The following is a 14,457-nucleotide window of genomic DNA, read 5'->3' on the forward strand; positions in this document are numbered from 1 at the left end:
CCCGGCCCCGGGTCTGTGGCAGGGCCTGCCTCCTTCTGGGCCCAGTTTAGATGAGCCTGCCCTCCCTGGCTGTCAGCTAGTGCCAGCTCAGTCACTTATGGAGACAGAGGTGCCTCAGAGGCACATGGAGGAAATCTCTCATGCTGTAATTTCAGGCCGTGAGAATGGATTTGGGATAATATCACACAGACTCAGCTGGGGGAGAGTCTGGGCCAGGGGCTGGCCCTGAATGTGTGTTTATGCTCTGCCACAGCTGCTCCCAAGAGGGAGGGCTGGTTAGCCTCTACTCTGGCCCTCTTGGAAGTGGAGAAACCCCGGGTTCCTGCCATGCCCCTCCTGCTCATAGATTTGTGACTACATTTGGGGCACAAAGAAGAGGAAAGGAAAACTTGGCCTCTGGATGAATTATGAGCTACAGCCTGGTCCCCTCACCACTTTCCGCCCCCACTCCAGTCAGCTCTCTTGGTTGCCATGACAGCAGGGAGCTGGGAAGCAGGATTCCTTCTGGGGACAGAACCAGAGTGTGCTAGCATGCGTGCCCATGGTGGGCAGTGTATCCATGTGCCTGCCCAGGTCTTCCTGCAGGCTGGTGTGTGGTGGTGTGCGGGGGGAGCTGTGTTTGGGTGGGGCCACACTCCCCTGACAAGTAGGAACAAGCATTTGTTCATGATGCTTCTCACACTTCAGACGTCGCTGGCATTTATCTTAGCCATGAGATATACAGTCACCCCTTTCCCCCAGCTTGTTAACTATGGAGGCCATAGGTATGCCTGTCCCAATCACACCCACACCAGGCTCATGCAGAAGACCCTTCACCACCCTTCTCATGTTGCTGGCCCATGCATGAATCAGGTAATATAGGCAGTGCTGTCCCAATTTGTAGATAGGGAAACTGAGGCAGCTCATACACTCACTCGTTCACTGGACTCACCCTGACTGCCAACTAGGCTGAGGCTCTTCTGGAGTTTCCTGGCACCCCCAGGCAGTGTATGTGTCCGAGAACCACTTGGGATCTTATGCTCCTGGGCTGTCTCCTCTTCCACACCTGAGTGAGGCTGGCTAATGTCCACCACAAGGGGAGAATTATCAATAAGGTGTTTAACTGCTTCTCTGTTCTTCAGTTCAGAGCTAACTGCTGGCTTAAGGAAAGGCTGCCAGCCATTCTAAAGTGGGTCTGGAGTTAGCTCTCCAGTGGGACCAGTAAAACATGTGTGGGTACAAAGTGAGCGCAGGCCTGTAACTAAGGGCCTGCAGGGACCAACCTGCCTTCATTTATTCATGGTGCTTCTCACACTTCAGACATTGCTGGCATTTATCTTAGCCATGAGATGTGCAAGAACCCCCTCCCCTAGCTTGTTAACTAATGTGAAAATGGCCCTGCCAAGTTTTAGAGTGGAGAGAGAGCTGGGCACTGGAAGGATGAGTGGTGATGAGGTCCACCCCTCTGCCTGCTGCTTGGGCTGCTCTAGGGAGAGATGGTGAGAAGGAGCATGCCTCAAGGTCAGCTCCCCATTCTCCCCAACCCATTGTGTACCCTGGGGGTCCTCCCTGACCCCTGCATCATGAGCTGTGATGTATGAAGTCTTTGCAAGCTGGCTGGCCAGGGCCGCCTCCTCCCAGAAAACTCTGCCCCTGATTTGGAGAGGGACTGAGTGGTCTTGACCCTGTTCTCTTTGGGGAAGGATGAAGGCTCCCAGACAGGCCAGTCCTGGGAAGAGGAGTGTCTGGGTGTGCACTAGGAAATTTCTGGAGGGCACACCAGGGCCCTCTCCCTACTTGCCCTATGAGCCATTATGGCAGTGCAGGAGTTTATGGCTTGTTTTCATGCCCCAGCAGGTGATATGAACACTGCATCTGAGTATATTGTGCCCATGTTTTGGTTTGAGAGTGTGGGGGCCCTCCCATTATCTGAGACTTTCCAGATCATTCCACAGTGGGCAGCCAGCCTGAGCCACATCCTTTATCCAGTGAAGAGGGGTCCTCTATCCAACCCTAAAACTCGGTGAATGTCACCAGGGCCAGACCTGGCCACTGGTCCTGGCTTTACTAGGACAAGTCATCTCCCTTTTCTGAGCTTTAGTTTTTCATCTGTGAAATGGGCACAGCAGCCCCTTCTGCACATGTTGCTGGAGGGATTGAGGGAGCCAGCCCAGCGCTGTGTTCATCAGCTTTAGGAGTGGCCAGTGAGAAGTCAGTTAGAGCTTAGCCTGCCCTGAGCTCAGGCTGGCTCTGGGCTCATTTCCTGTCATCTCAGGTACATGTGCTGGTTCTCTCTTGCCCTCCTGGTGTCACTCACACTTCCACCAACAGCACCCTCATTTCCCAGGTAACAGAAATGCCTCAAGCAGGTGGAGGGCCCAGAAGGAGCAGGTAGATGCTCAGGTCTGCCCTTGGGACCCCCAGAACCAGAGCTTCCCCTCATCCACCTGGTCTCCAGCTTCTGGTAGCCAGTTGCAGGCTTCCAGGATAACGTTGGCAGAGAAGGGACAGAGAGAGCTGGCACTGCCCAGATACAGACCACAGGTGCTGCTCTTCCCCAGCACAGCCAGGAAGCCCTAAAAGGGGACTTGGGTTTTCTGACTGTGGCGAGAAGCCTTGGAGAATGTGGGAGACGCAGAAAAGTCCTGCTCAGGAAGCTTAACTCTGACACACACAACAGAGATGACACCTCCTGTTTAACAGTGATACACTCACCATAGATCTGCCACACAACACAATTATATTTTCTATATATATAAAAGTGACCGACTGTCCATCCATCCAACCATCTGACTGACCGACCAGCTGGTAATTATGATGCACACTGGCAATTTAAAATTAAACATTGACTTGCACGTGCACGATACATATTAAGCTCTCGCTGGTGCCAATTGCATGCCTGTGTTTCAATCTGTCATTGTCGATCGTGAATTTGGTTGACACTTTTATTATAGAGCAAGGGTGAATAGTGATATTAAAATATTTCTTCTAATTAATTTCCCTTCAATGTGCATGAATTTGTGCACAGGCCACTAGTATTTTTGATAACCACTAACACAACAAACTAATACATACACAAAGCAGACACTACTGCACCAACTAGACTCTACCACAGTGGTCACTCTCTTGAGGGCTGACCATTCAGTGCCCAAGGCCCTGAATGGATTATCTCATGTAATCCTCATGACTTTTTGGATTAGGGAAAGGACTTGCCCAAGTGCTCTGCTCAGAGGCGTCCATATTCCAGAAGGTTTTCCCACTCATCACACCCACCCATTTTCCTGTTTGCAGACATATCATCCCCCTATCCAATCCCATAGTAGAGGGGGATGAGGTAGGAGGGCAAAAAGCCCAAGCATTCTGCTGGGGGCTGGCACAGACTCTCAGGAAGGATGCCCTGGTTTCTTGCATCCCTACCTGAGATTTCCCCTTGGCTTACTATCTCTGGGCCTGAGTTGTGGATCCTCTCTGGGTGTAAACACTATCCCATAGAGCTTGGGGAAGGCCACCTTCTATACCTCCTCTTCCCTGACCCACACCCAAGAATGGCAGGAATGGGGCATATAGAGCCACATAGCAAGAAGAGACCCTGGAGATACTCAAGGGCTTCCCTCCCTATGTACCACCTTCCACACATCCCACGAGCCTCTCTTCCCTCGGTGCAACCTATTGTTGATGGTTCCAGCAGTCCTTATGAAGGCCTGACCTAGATAAGGGGGAAAGGGCACCTTCCTTGCCTTTGAGGATTGCCATACCTCCGGTCCTACCCCCAGGGGCCTGCTCTCCTACCTGGTTCAGCCAGGTAGCCTTTTTGTGCCCCATTCCTTCTCAGCCCTCAGCATCACTCAGGGGACCTGGTCAGGTTCACCTGTCACTAGCTGAGAGTCAGGTCTGCCTTTCTCTCCCCTGATCCTCTGAGAGGAGAGTCAGCCAGAGAGATGGGGAGTGTGTGTGTGTGTGTGTGTGTGTGTGTGTGTGAGAGAGAGAGAGAGAGAGAGAGAGAGAGAGAGAGAGAGAGGCTATCAGGGTGGGGCTGATGCTGATCTGTGAGAGCCATGAGGGGCTGTGGTCTGACCTGACCAGCCCACCCCCAAAAGTAAGCACCCTGCCAAGTTCTTTGTAGTAGCTGGGGGCACATTCTGCATGCTCCCCCATTCACTTTGGTGCAGACTTTGAAACCAGACAGACACCTTTCAACTTCCCCACATATGACCTATGTGATCCTGGGCAAAGATGTCCTTAGGGCTCAGAATGAGCACCCAGTCCCAGGAGTTGTCCCTTGAAGATGCCTCCATCCCTCTCAGACCAGGCTACCTGGCTATCACTGTAGGCACCTGCTGCCAGCTGCCCCCAGCCCACTGGGCAGGTGCCAGACAGGGACGTGCCAATGGCTGAGAGTTCTCATGCAGCAAAAGAGCTCCTGGGAACACCACACCACAGTGGCTGTCACAACATGATGCTGAGCACCAATTGTGATGCCATAATCTCCCCCACCTCCTCCTGGGGCTGAGTTCAGCTGGTGTGGGGAAAGGTAGGAGGCCCAGGCTCCAGGCCTCAACTCTGACTTGGGCAGCTGCAATGCCTCTCTGTGTATCTGCAAAACAGGCCATAGTGGGACAGACCAAGGCTGCACAAGATAAGATAAAGGGGTGCAGAGAAAACCACTGGAGGAGAGCCCAAGCCCAAAGTGTAGCTGATAAGAACTTTCAGGATTCCCTTCTTTTGGGAGAAGGAAACTACTGAGAGAACTAATGCTCTCCTGAGGGTATTTGGGGACTGGGGACAAGAGCCTATCTGCTGCCCAAAGCCCAAGTGATGAGCCCAGCCCTGCTCCCTGTGTGCCCTTGGGAGGGTTATGGAGGGTGATCTGACTGCTTTTCTAGGGCCAGGCTGCGGTGAGGGCACCTTCCCTATGCCCTTCCCAGAGCTGAGCACACCAGGGACATCCAAGTGCCCAAATCAAGCTGTATCTGAGAGACTGCAGACCCCAAATTTGAGAAATAGTGGAGTTCAAGCTCTCCACCATCAAGGAGCCAAAATAACATTATTTCCAGCCACCACTCCTACTCCCCCCCCTCGCCCCCCCCCCAAAGCCTCTCTGCGGTGGTAGCTCTGGCTCTAGAACCCTGCCTTCATCTTTCTTCTCTGCTCCCTGGGGATGGGGGTGCCCTGTGTGTGGTGGAGCCTAGAGTGGGCCAAGCACTGGCAGCAGACACCTTCCCTTCCTCAGCTGCTCCTCCCTTCTTACTCATAGCCTGGACTCAGGCTTTAATGAAGTATAAACAGGGCCTGGTGGAGGGAAGCCTCATTAGGCCTGATCTAATTCGGAGCCCTGTAAGATTGGGGTGGATGAGAGAAGGAGAAGGAGTGCCCTACTGTGCACCAGGAATATCATACCTGTATGCTCGCTCCTGGACCATCTCCACACTCCCCAGATAGTGTGAATGGAAAGCGACTCAGAGGTAGGTGACATGCCCAAGGTCACACAGCCAGCAAGAGGCTTCCTGGGATGTGCACCTATGTGTCTGGCTCTAGTATCCAGTTCTTTCCAGGACCCCAACCTGCCTCGGCAAATCAGGCTGCGCAGAACCTCAGAGTTCTTCAGGCCCCCCTAGCATCCTCTGTGGCAGGTCTGTCCAGCAGCTGCTTGCACACCACAGTGATGGGGAGCTCACAGCCAGGTTTGGCTCTTTATGTCTGTGGACCTCCTCTCTCTCCCACCACCCCCTGACTCCACAGTGGGTCAGAAGAGCAGGAAGGGAGTGAGGCAGCCAGATTTCAGCCTCTCGCCATACCCAACCCTCATCCATCTCCCTCTGCAATCTGGGAGGGTGTGGGCAAGTCCATACAATGCCAGGCACTGACTGCCCTTTGTTAGACTTATCTAACAAGTTGTGTATGGTTCATCTTATAATTCCAATAATTTATAGGCATATTAGTGACCATGCAGCTGCCCTCAGTCCCAGCCAGATGGAATGGGGTGATGCAGCTGGGAGCCTCTGCTGATATTTACTTTCTCCCACCATCAATTATTAAGGAGCTCTCCTTCATTTTTGTACATAATTACATGCACTATTATGGTTCAAATTCCCCTGCTCTTAATCCCTTTGGAGAGAGCGCAGCCTGCCTAACAGGGCTGTGCTGGCCTGGGGACCTAGCTGGCTAGAGAACACAGCAAGCAAACACTCTACCTGAGAGGGAGAGGGTGGCAGCCTCAGCCCCCGCCCCCCCTCAGCTGAGCTGAAACCACTCAGGCCAGTTGCCTTTCCCCACCATTCTGGGTCAGGCCTTTGCACCTGCTGTTTTCTCTGCTCAGAGCACCATGCCCCACTGTACAGCTGGTTGACTCCTGCTCACCCTTTGGATTTCAGCTCAGCCATTGTCACCTTTCCTACCTCCTGGTTATCTATCATGACTCCCCAGTGCCTGCCCTGTGTGTGCATGACTCCCAACGCTTTCCTCACCTCAGCCTGGATCATGTTGCATTGAACCTTCCTACTAGACCAGGCCTATCTGGGGCACAGAGAAAGCTGTAGTGTTTGTTGAGTGAATTAATGGAAAGATGTAGATGGAGGGATGCCTCCACCTGCTTCACCACTAGTGAGCCCACTGAAGCCCTGGTCCCACCCCCTCTTCCAGGAAACCTTTCCTGACTACTGCAGCCACACACATCTCCCTTTCCTCCCAACTCCACCAGACCTTCTTGCTCTGGGCTGGGGCCCCCAGAGTGCAGCAAGGCCTGGGCCCTCTATCTATGCCCCCAGCATAAAACAGAGGGCAGGGTAGGATGGAGGGAGAGACTATCTCAGCTCTGCTGTGTGACCTGGGGAAGTAGCTTACCTTCCCTGATCCTATTTTCCTCATTTGTTATATGGGGATAATAACAGTTCCTACTTTACTGGGTTGTGGTTGAGGCTTATGTGAGATAAATGATAAAAGCACCAAATATAGGGTCCATTATGTTGTGGGTGCTCAAGCAATATTCCTTAACCTTAACCATTGTCTGTCTGTGAACTGAATCGAGGTAAAATTGAACTGAATTGTGTTGAATTGAATCATCTTCTAATTCACACCTTCTCTTGTCTATACCTTTTTGTTTTTAGTCTCTCCTACTATGTAGCTTGCTCCAGGCTTGGCTCATGGGGGCCTCTGAAAATATTTCAGATTGATTTACACAGACTTTCCAAGATTCTCATTCTACACCTACGAAGGGAGAAGGGGGCAAGTCTCTCCTGTTCTACAGAAGAATAGACCAAGGCCAGGGAGATAATATGGCCTCTCCTAGTTAGTGGCAAATTGAGGAATCAAGCCCTGGCCTCCCACTGGACTTGAAAGCCCAGGAATATCTCCCTGGAGACCCTGAGCCTCCATTTCTTCCTCTGTAAGAAGATATAATAATTGAATGGACCCCATGTGGTTGCTGAAAGAATTAAATGAGTGAGAACTACTGTGCCTGCTCATGGTGAACACTTCAGAGTGTAGGGTTTGGGATAGGCCCAACTCTACTACCTCTGTTTCTTCTCTCCCCAGAGGCAACACTGGTGTTGATCATTCCCATGCATGTTTTTATATTTTTCCTATATATGTAGGTGGCCATACACAGTCTAGGGTTTGTTTTTAAACCTTATGTAAATGGTATTATCTTATACACGTCTTGGGTGTTTTCATCAACATTGTGTTTGTGGGGTAATCCACACTGATGCAGGTAACCCCAGCGTATCTGTTTTCAGTGTTGCATAATATTCCACTGTGTGATTGTGACACATTCTGTTCATGCCTTCTCCCAACAATGGCACCCCAGTGAGTGTTCCTGTACTTGCTTCCATAGGCGTATCTCTCCAGGTTATATACCCAGGAGGGAGTTGTTGGGTCACAGTTGTGTATCTTTTCAACTCTACTGGATAAGCACCTAGTTGCTCTGTCATTTCTCACCCAGGCTGGCAGCAGGTACTTTGCATTGTCTCAATGCCCAGTCCTATTGGGAGAAAGGAATTTTTATGCTCATTTTACAGTTGGAGCAGGTATTAGTTACCAATTTCTTTGTAACAAATCACCCCAAAACTCAGTGGCTTAAAATAACAAATATTTATTATCTTAGAGTTTCTGTGGGTCAGGTGAGGCTTAGCTGGGTGTGTCTGGCTCAAGGCCTCTCACAAAGGTGCAGTCAAGGTGTCAGCCAGAGTATCAGTCATCTCAGGGCTGGACTTGGGGAAGGTCTGCATCCAAGCCTGCGCGTGTGGCTATTGGCAGGTCTCGGTTCCTTGTGAGGTGTTAGTTAGAGACATCAGTTTCTTTCCATGCAGGCTTCTCAACAGAGCAGCTATTCACATGGCAATTGGCCTCTGTCATAGAGAACAAGCATGTAACGGAATGAGGGCACCAAAGATGGAAGCCGCGGTCTTTTTGTAACCTCATATCAGAAGTGGTATTACTTCTGCCATAAATGAGCCAATTAGTCCAGGCCACATTTGAAGGTAGGAGATTGCACATGTAGTGGGGAGGGCAGGATACCATAAGGCAGGGACTATCTGGGGTCATCTTAGGGGCTGCCTCTTACAGGGCTCAGAGAGGTGAAGTGACTTGCCTAGGGTCACAAGGTTAGATATAGAGCCAGGACTGGAACTCAAGACTGCTTGGCCCTGAGGCAGGAGACCTTCTGAGCTGCCACACCGCTTTTGACTTAAGTTAATAATAGGTTCTAACTTCAGTTAATAAACAAGTTTCCTGCACAACAGAACTCATGACAAGCACTTAATAAATGGATTTGCTAATCATGCTGCCTGTTTGCACACATTAGCGCAAGTACCCCCTGACATGAGCCATGTGGATAGCTGAGCCCACACCTTTGGGAGAAGATTTTCTGCCAAGCCTGGAGCCCAGATTCCCAAAGACCAGGGAGTGGTCCCTTCACACAAACTGCCTTTTGTGTTTGCTTTTTTGTTTTGCCCTCAATTTAATTATTTCAGTGGTGTGTGTGTGTGTGTGTGTGTGTGTGCGTGTGTGTGTGTGTGTGTAATGGAGTGTACACTTCCCTGTGTTCTAAGAAGAGCTAACTGCAAAGTCAGGAACGTCAGGTATTTCCCAGATGGGCTTCTGGATGGAAGGGCTAACAAGCCCCCTTCCTGCTGGACCCAGACAAATTTCCTGCTTCTCAGCTACTATGGATGCAGCAACCAGGTGCACAGCTCAGTAGGGCTGTGTGAATAGGCTGAGCAGGGGCCAGCCCTGGGACCTTGTCTCTCTACAGTGCTTCTGCCTTGGGGCCTCCCAGAGCCTTTTGACTCCCCTGGTTCTTAGTGTGATTCCAAGTAGTGGAGGCTGCTGCCTATGTTGCTTCTAGATAAGTAGATGTTGCTGATACTGGGATATTTCCAGTGGAGGTGTGGGTGACCAAGACCCTGAGATGAGGGGACGTGAGAGTTGAGGATTTAAGAGTACTCCTGGCCCCCACATCCTGGCCCCTTCCACAGAGAAGCCCATTGGTCTGTTCTGAATAATGGATTTCAGTCGACTTTAATTTGTACACATCACACCCTCTGGAATCAGGACTCTGGGCTGTCTGTGGAAACTGGAGGCAACACAAGATTAGTCCCTGCCTTCCTGGTGTTCCTGATCCTCAAAGGATGAAGAACTCGGTCAAGGCCTTTCCTAGTGGGAATGCTGCCAGGACCTTTATTTATTTATTTATTTTTAATTTTTTATTGATTAAGTTATTACATATGTGTCCTTATCCCCACATTACTCCCCATCCCCCCACACATGCCCTCACACCCCTGTTGTCTGTGTCCATTGGTTAGGCTTATATGTTTGCATATTCCCACCCTCTGAGGTTTGACGGTCTGATCGATGCTTCTCTGTCTCTGGATCTGTTTTTGTTCATCAGTTTATGTTGTTCATTATATTCCATAAAAGAGTGAGATCATGTGATATTTATCTTTCTCTGACTGGCTTATTTCACTTAGCATAATGCTTTCCAGTTCCATCCATGCTGTTGCAAATGGTAAGAACTCCTTCTTTTTTACCGCAGTGTAGTATTCCATTGTGTAGATGTACCACAGTTTTTTAATCCACTCATCTACTGATGGGCACTTAGGCTGTTTCCAAATCTTTGCTACGGTGAATTGTGCTGCTATGAACATAGGGGTGCATATATCCTTTCTAATTGGTGTTTCTAGTTTCTTGGGATATATTCCTAGAAGTGGGATAAGGAGGGCCTACAGGCTCAGAGGCAGACAGCAAGCATAACAGTAAGTATAATAACCACGAAAATACCTGCATTTATCAAGAACCTACTATGTGCCAGGCCCAGCATCAAGTACTGGATATATATTAAGTAATGAGATCCTAACACTAACCCTGTGAAATGGGTTTTACCGATATTCCCATCTTACTGAGGAGGAAACCAAGACTCGGAGAGGTGTCCAAGGACACAAAGGCCAGCTCAGAGCAGGAGACTGTGGTGCTTAGAACAGGCTTCTGGAAAAAGGGGGCTGTCCTTTGTGTCCTTGGGCACCTCTCTAAAATGGCTGGGGCATTGGAGTCTGCTGAGACCTCTTATTAGCAAGAAAAACAAAGACCAGGAGTCCAGGAATGACCCTGAGTTCCTAGGAGGCTGAAGCCACAGATGTCATTCAGGGTCATTCAAGGAGCCCCTGTGGGAGGCCTCATCCCACTCTCCCCAGTGTCTAGACAGGGCCACAGAGACCTGTGCTTAGAGACCCCCAAGCCAACACCTCACTGCATAGCTGGGGGAACTTTCCCCAGGATGGGCAATGACCCTCTCCTGGTCACACAGCAAGTCAATAAGAGGTCAGAATCAAATTTACAGCATAAAGTGGGACATGGGCACTTCCAGCTGGATGCTGGCTCCAACCCACTCCCCCATTCTTGTTCCTTCCCCCTCCCGTGCTGTTTGCCCAGCCCCCACCCACCTTCTGGACTCCTGGTCTTTGTTTTTCTTGCTAATTAGAGGTCTCAGCAGTGACTCCACTTGCCCCAGCCATTTTAGAGCTGTCATTAATTTCAAGTGCCTTCAGAAATAATCATTAGTATAAAACCCCACAAGCTGCTGGGATGCAAGAGGCAGGACCAGCACAGAGCAGGCATACAGACAGGCCTGTGTGCCACCCATTCCTTCCTGTGCTCTTGGGGGACCCATCCTCATCTTGCATCCTCAGCTCCCCCAGAGTCGGGGAGAAGAGGGCTTGGGCTCTGATATCAGAGGCAAAACCCAGCTGGCCGTCTTGCACACAGAGTGAACTTGAGCAACTCAACAGTCCCCTGGGAGCCTCAGTTTTTTTCATCTGTACAATGGGGATAGAAGTACCAGTCTTGAAGTGAGAAGTACATAAAGTATAGTTCAGAGCCTGGCTTACTATAGGGGAGGAATAAATGTTAGAGGGCCCTGTCCCCTCTCCAGAGTTTCCTGGCAAACCCATTCCAGCTTCTCTGCTCTGCTGTGAGGGCTCAGACTGCAGCAGGCTGTCTCTTTCTCACGGCTATCAGCTCTTGATTGACTGGGAGTTGTTGAGTTTTCACTCCAAAGCCAGGATCTGCTCTGTGCCCATCCATATAACATGTGGTCTTGGGCCTACCATTGGGAGCTTCTAGTCTGAGGACAGAGAGGGATGAGACTGGAGCCTTGTCTCTGAGGCCATTTCAGTCCAGGGAGAGAAGACAGGAATAGAACAGTCTTAGTTTTGGTCTCAAAGCACAGGTGGAGACAGGGAGAGGGCATGCCAAACAGGTGGGCCAGTGAGGACAAAGGCTGGGAGGTGTGGGTGAACCTTCAATGGTAGCTCCTGAGTATTTTTCCCTGGTTGTGTCAGTGAAGACCCAGACTGGGCCACTCCCATATGTCCCCATGGCCCTAGGACCCCTGACAGGTTGGGGGCCGCTCTCCAGACTGTTCTGCAGCTCATGTAGAGGCTCTGACTGGGTGAGAGCCCAGTAACAGGCCTCCCTTTTATGGGGTCTCTGATGACAAGGTCAGGAACCTGCACTCTAACCAAGCCCAGGCTGGATCCTCAAAAAGGCCTTTTCTTCAAGTTCTTCCCCCTAAAGCCTTCCCCTTCCCATTATTTCCACTGGTGAAATAAGACCGGGGATGCTGGTACAGGTCATTTCTTTTGAAGAAACAGGGAAGGGAAATGGCTTGGATACTGTTAGCAATGTAGAACTAAGGCTGCAGGGCAATTCCTCCCAGACACAGCTCTGCTGTCACCCCTGAAAGGGTCATTTTGGGCCCCAGAGAACCCTACCCCAGATGCCAACTTCCTCAGGCAGCATCTGGGGGCTAGCTGGGGGACATTAGGCACGCTCCCACTTCTCTGACGAGATAATGAGGCAGGGAGCAGGTGAGTGGGGGGTGGAGACAGGCCAAGGCTGTGCTGTTCCAGAGTCAGACGCCACACCAGGAATAGCCCCCGCCGTCGCCTTCCCTCCCTGCTCCCAGCCCCTGCAGGTCTGCTCTCGCTCACGTCTAGAGGGGCCTTCATGCTGGAGCATGAGCGTGTCTATTCTTGCTGGGCTGGTGGGAGGAGGCGGTGCGGGAGTTGGGAGCACACGGGTAACTCACAAATAGCCTAGACGGGGGAGCCAGGAGCCTGTGTTGGGGTTCAGGCAGCAGAGTTGAGGGGCCAGGGAGCCGCCTTCGCTGGGCTCTTGAAGGGAGGAGGACTCCTGTACCGGTTCTCTTCCCCTCCCACATATAAGTTCCCTCAGCCAAGCCTGCCGCCTACTGGTTTTCTCAGCCCGGAAGGCGATTCAAATTCTCTTTCCAGGCGTATTACCAGCTGTGTGACCACAGGCAAGTCAGTAATCTCTCTGAGCTTGGGATTCCTTGACTCTGTCACAGGGGAACAGCGTCTCCTCCCAGGATTGTTGGAGGGTGAATGCAGAGGGCACAGCAGCACAGCATCGGCTTCTGCTAGGAGGGGGGCTCCAGCCAAACCTAGGATGAGGATGGACACAGACATGGAAGACAGGAGATGGTTCTCCAGGCAAGACTATCCCTAGCTGTGGTGTGGCAGTGAGACTGAGAGGTATGCAGAATCTGTTTAGCTGGAACAAAAGGTCTGTGCAACACTTTTGGGCTGCGTGTGTGAGGCTGAACAGTGGAGAAGCAAGATTGTGCTGGGGATGGGGGTGAGACTGGTGGCCTCACTGTGCCAGCCAGGTTATCTGCAACGAATGTCAGGCATGCTCCATGGGAGGGGGTGGGTAGAGGCACTGGGAACAGGATCTCGGGGTCTGTCTGAAGCCTGAGAGGCCTTGGGCCAGTCTCCTCCACCCAGCCTCAGCTTCTCTGCCTGTCATAACCCCTACTCCTGTGGGCCCAAGGTGTCAGGAGCACTAGTGTGATAAAGGAATGCACTCCCAACTGTGGAGAAGGGGCGAGTATCAGCATTAGTAGTTATCCTAATCAAACTAGCTTAGTGTTAAAGTGCTGGCTTCAAGGAGATGAAAGGGAATGTACAGTGGAAGGAGGTGAGGTCCCAAGGGTCTTAGCCCACTAAGCATGCTCTATTTACCAGGACACCCCTGCCAGCCAATTATCTGTATCTGCTGGTCAAGGAGGATCTGGATGTCTGAGGAGAGGTTCCATTCCTTGGTCTCATCGGAGTATGTGGCCCCAGCCCAGGACTTCCTGGATCTTTGCAAGGGTACGAGAAGAGGGCCCACCAAGCCCAGACGGAAGCTCTATGCTGCCCTCTCCTAGTCGCTGGGTGCAGTATCTGTGGCCAGAGTCTTACAGAGTGGCCTGCTGCCCTCTGCTGGACAGGAAACCAGGCTGGGCGGGAATGGGCTGCAAAGGGGAGGAGGGAGCAAGATCTGGTTTGGGTTAAAGCCACTAAGCCAGCGCGCCTTCCTCGCAGTCCCCTGGGGCTTCCCCCTGACCCCCTAGGACACCAGCCTGTGGGCCTTCCAGCGACTCGCAGACATTTCCGAGAAGAGGGGGGAAGGCGCAGGACAGAGATTCTGGACCAAACCACCCTGACCGGGTGGGGAGCTTTGCCCCTTGACGTACGTGTGTCCGTTCACATGGCAGTGTGCAGTGTCTCTACATGTCACTCAGGTTCACATGCACACGTACACGGCCACACAAGAGGGTGAGCGCACACAAGAGGGAGGGTCACGTTGGCCAGTGATTGGCCCTGAGCCCGGACTCGGAGGGGCGCGCCATGTGCAAGGCTGGACACCCGGGCGCCGGCTCCCATGAGAGGAGGGCGCACCCCTGGCCAGCTTCGCCGTTCTATGGGTGCAGAGCAGCGCTGGGGCGCTGCTCGCTTCCGCCCCCTTCGCGAAAAGGAGACGAGGCCCCCACCTCACCTCCCCCTTCCTTGGTGGTGCGGCCGCGCCTTCTCCTCCCCCGCCTGGCTCCTGCCGCTCACACGCTGCCTCCCTCTCTTGGACCCCCTCCCTCCCAAGCTCGCTCCTCGCGTTCCCTCCCCACGCCGCGGCAGAGAGCGTCCCGGG

At 52.0% G+C, this 14,457-nt stretch overlaps 1 protein-coding gene across 6 annotated transcripts in view; it reads left to right on the forward strand.

Annotated features, from left to right (window-relative positions):
* LINGO1 (leucine rich repeat and Ig domain containing 1) overlaps positions 1–14,457 on the forward strand; it is a 260,571-nt gene that overhangs the window by 227,339 nt on the left and 18,775 nt on the right. Inside the window, exons 1-2 of one of the 6 annotated variants that reach the window (XM_005884525.2) lie at positions 12,807–13,022; positions 13,515–13,643. The exons of 3 other annotated variants lie outside the window; for them this stretch is intronic. In XM_005884525.2, coding sequence (XP_005884587.1) covers positions 13,605–13,643 — 39 coding nt within the window. In that variant the 5' untranslated portion in view covers positions 12,807–13,022; positions 13,515–13,604. 2 more of the 6 variants (XM_005884530.2, XM_005884528.2) reach the window with 2 other exon arrangements.

This window comes from Myotis brandtii, unplaced genomic scaffold (assembly GCF_000412655.1).
Source record: "Myotis brandtii unplaced genomic scaffold, ASM41265v1 scaffold838, whole genome shotgun sequence".
In the NCBI taxonomy this organism is placed as follows: Eukaryota; Metazoa; Chordata; class Mammalia; order Chiroptera; family Vespertilionidae; genus Myotis; species Myotis brandtii.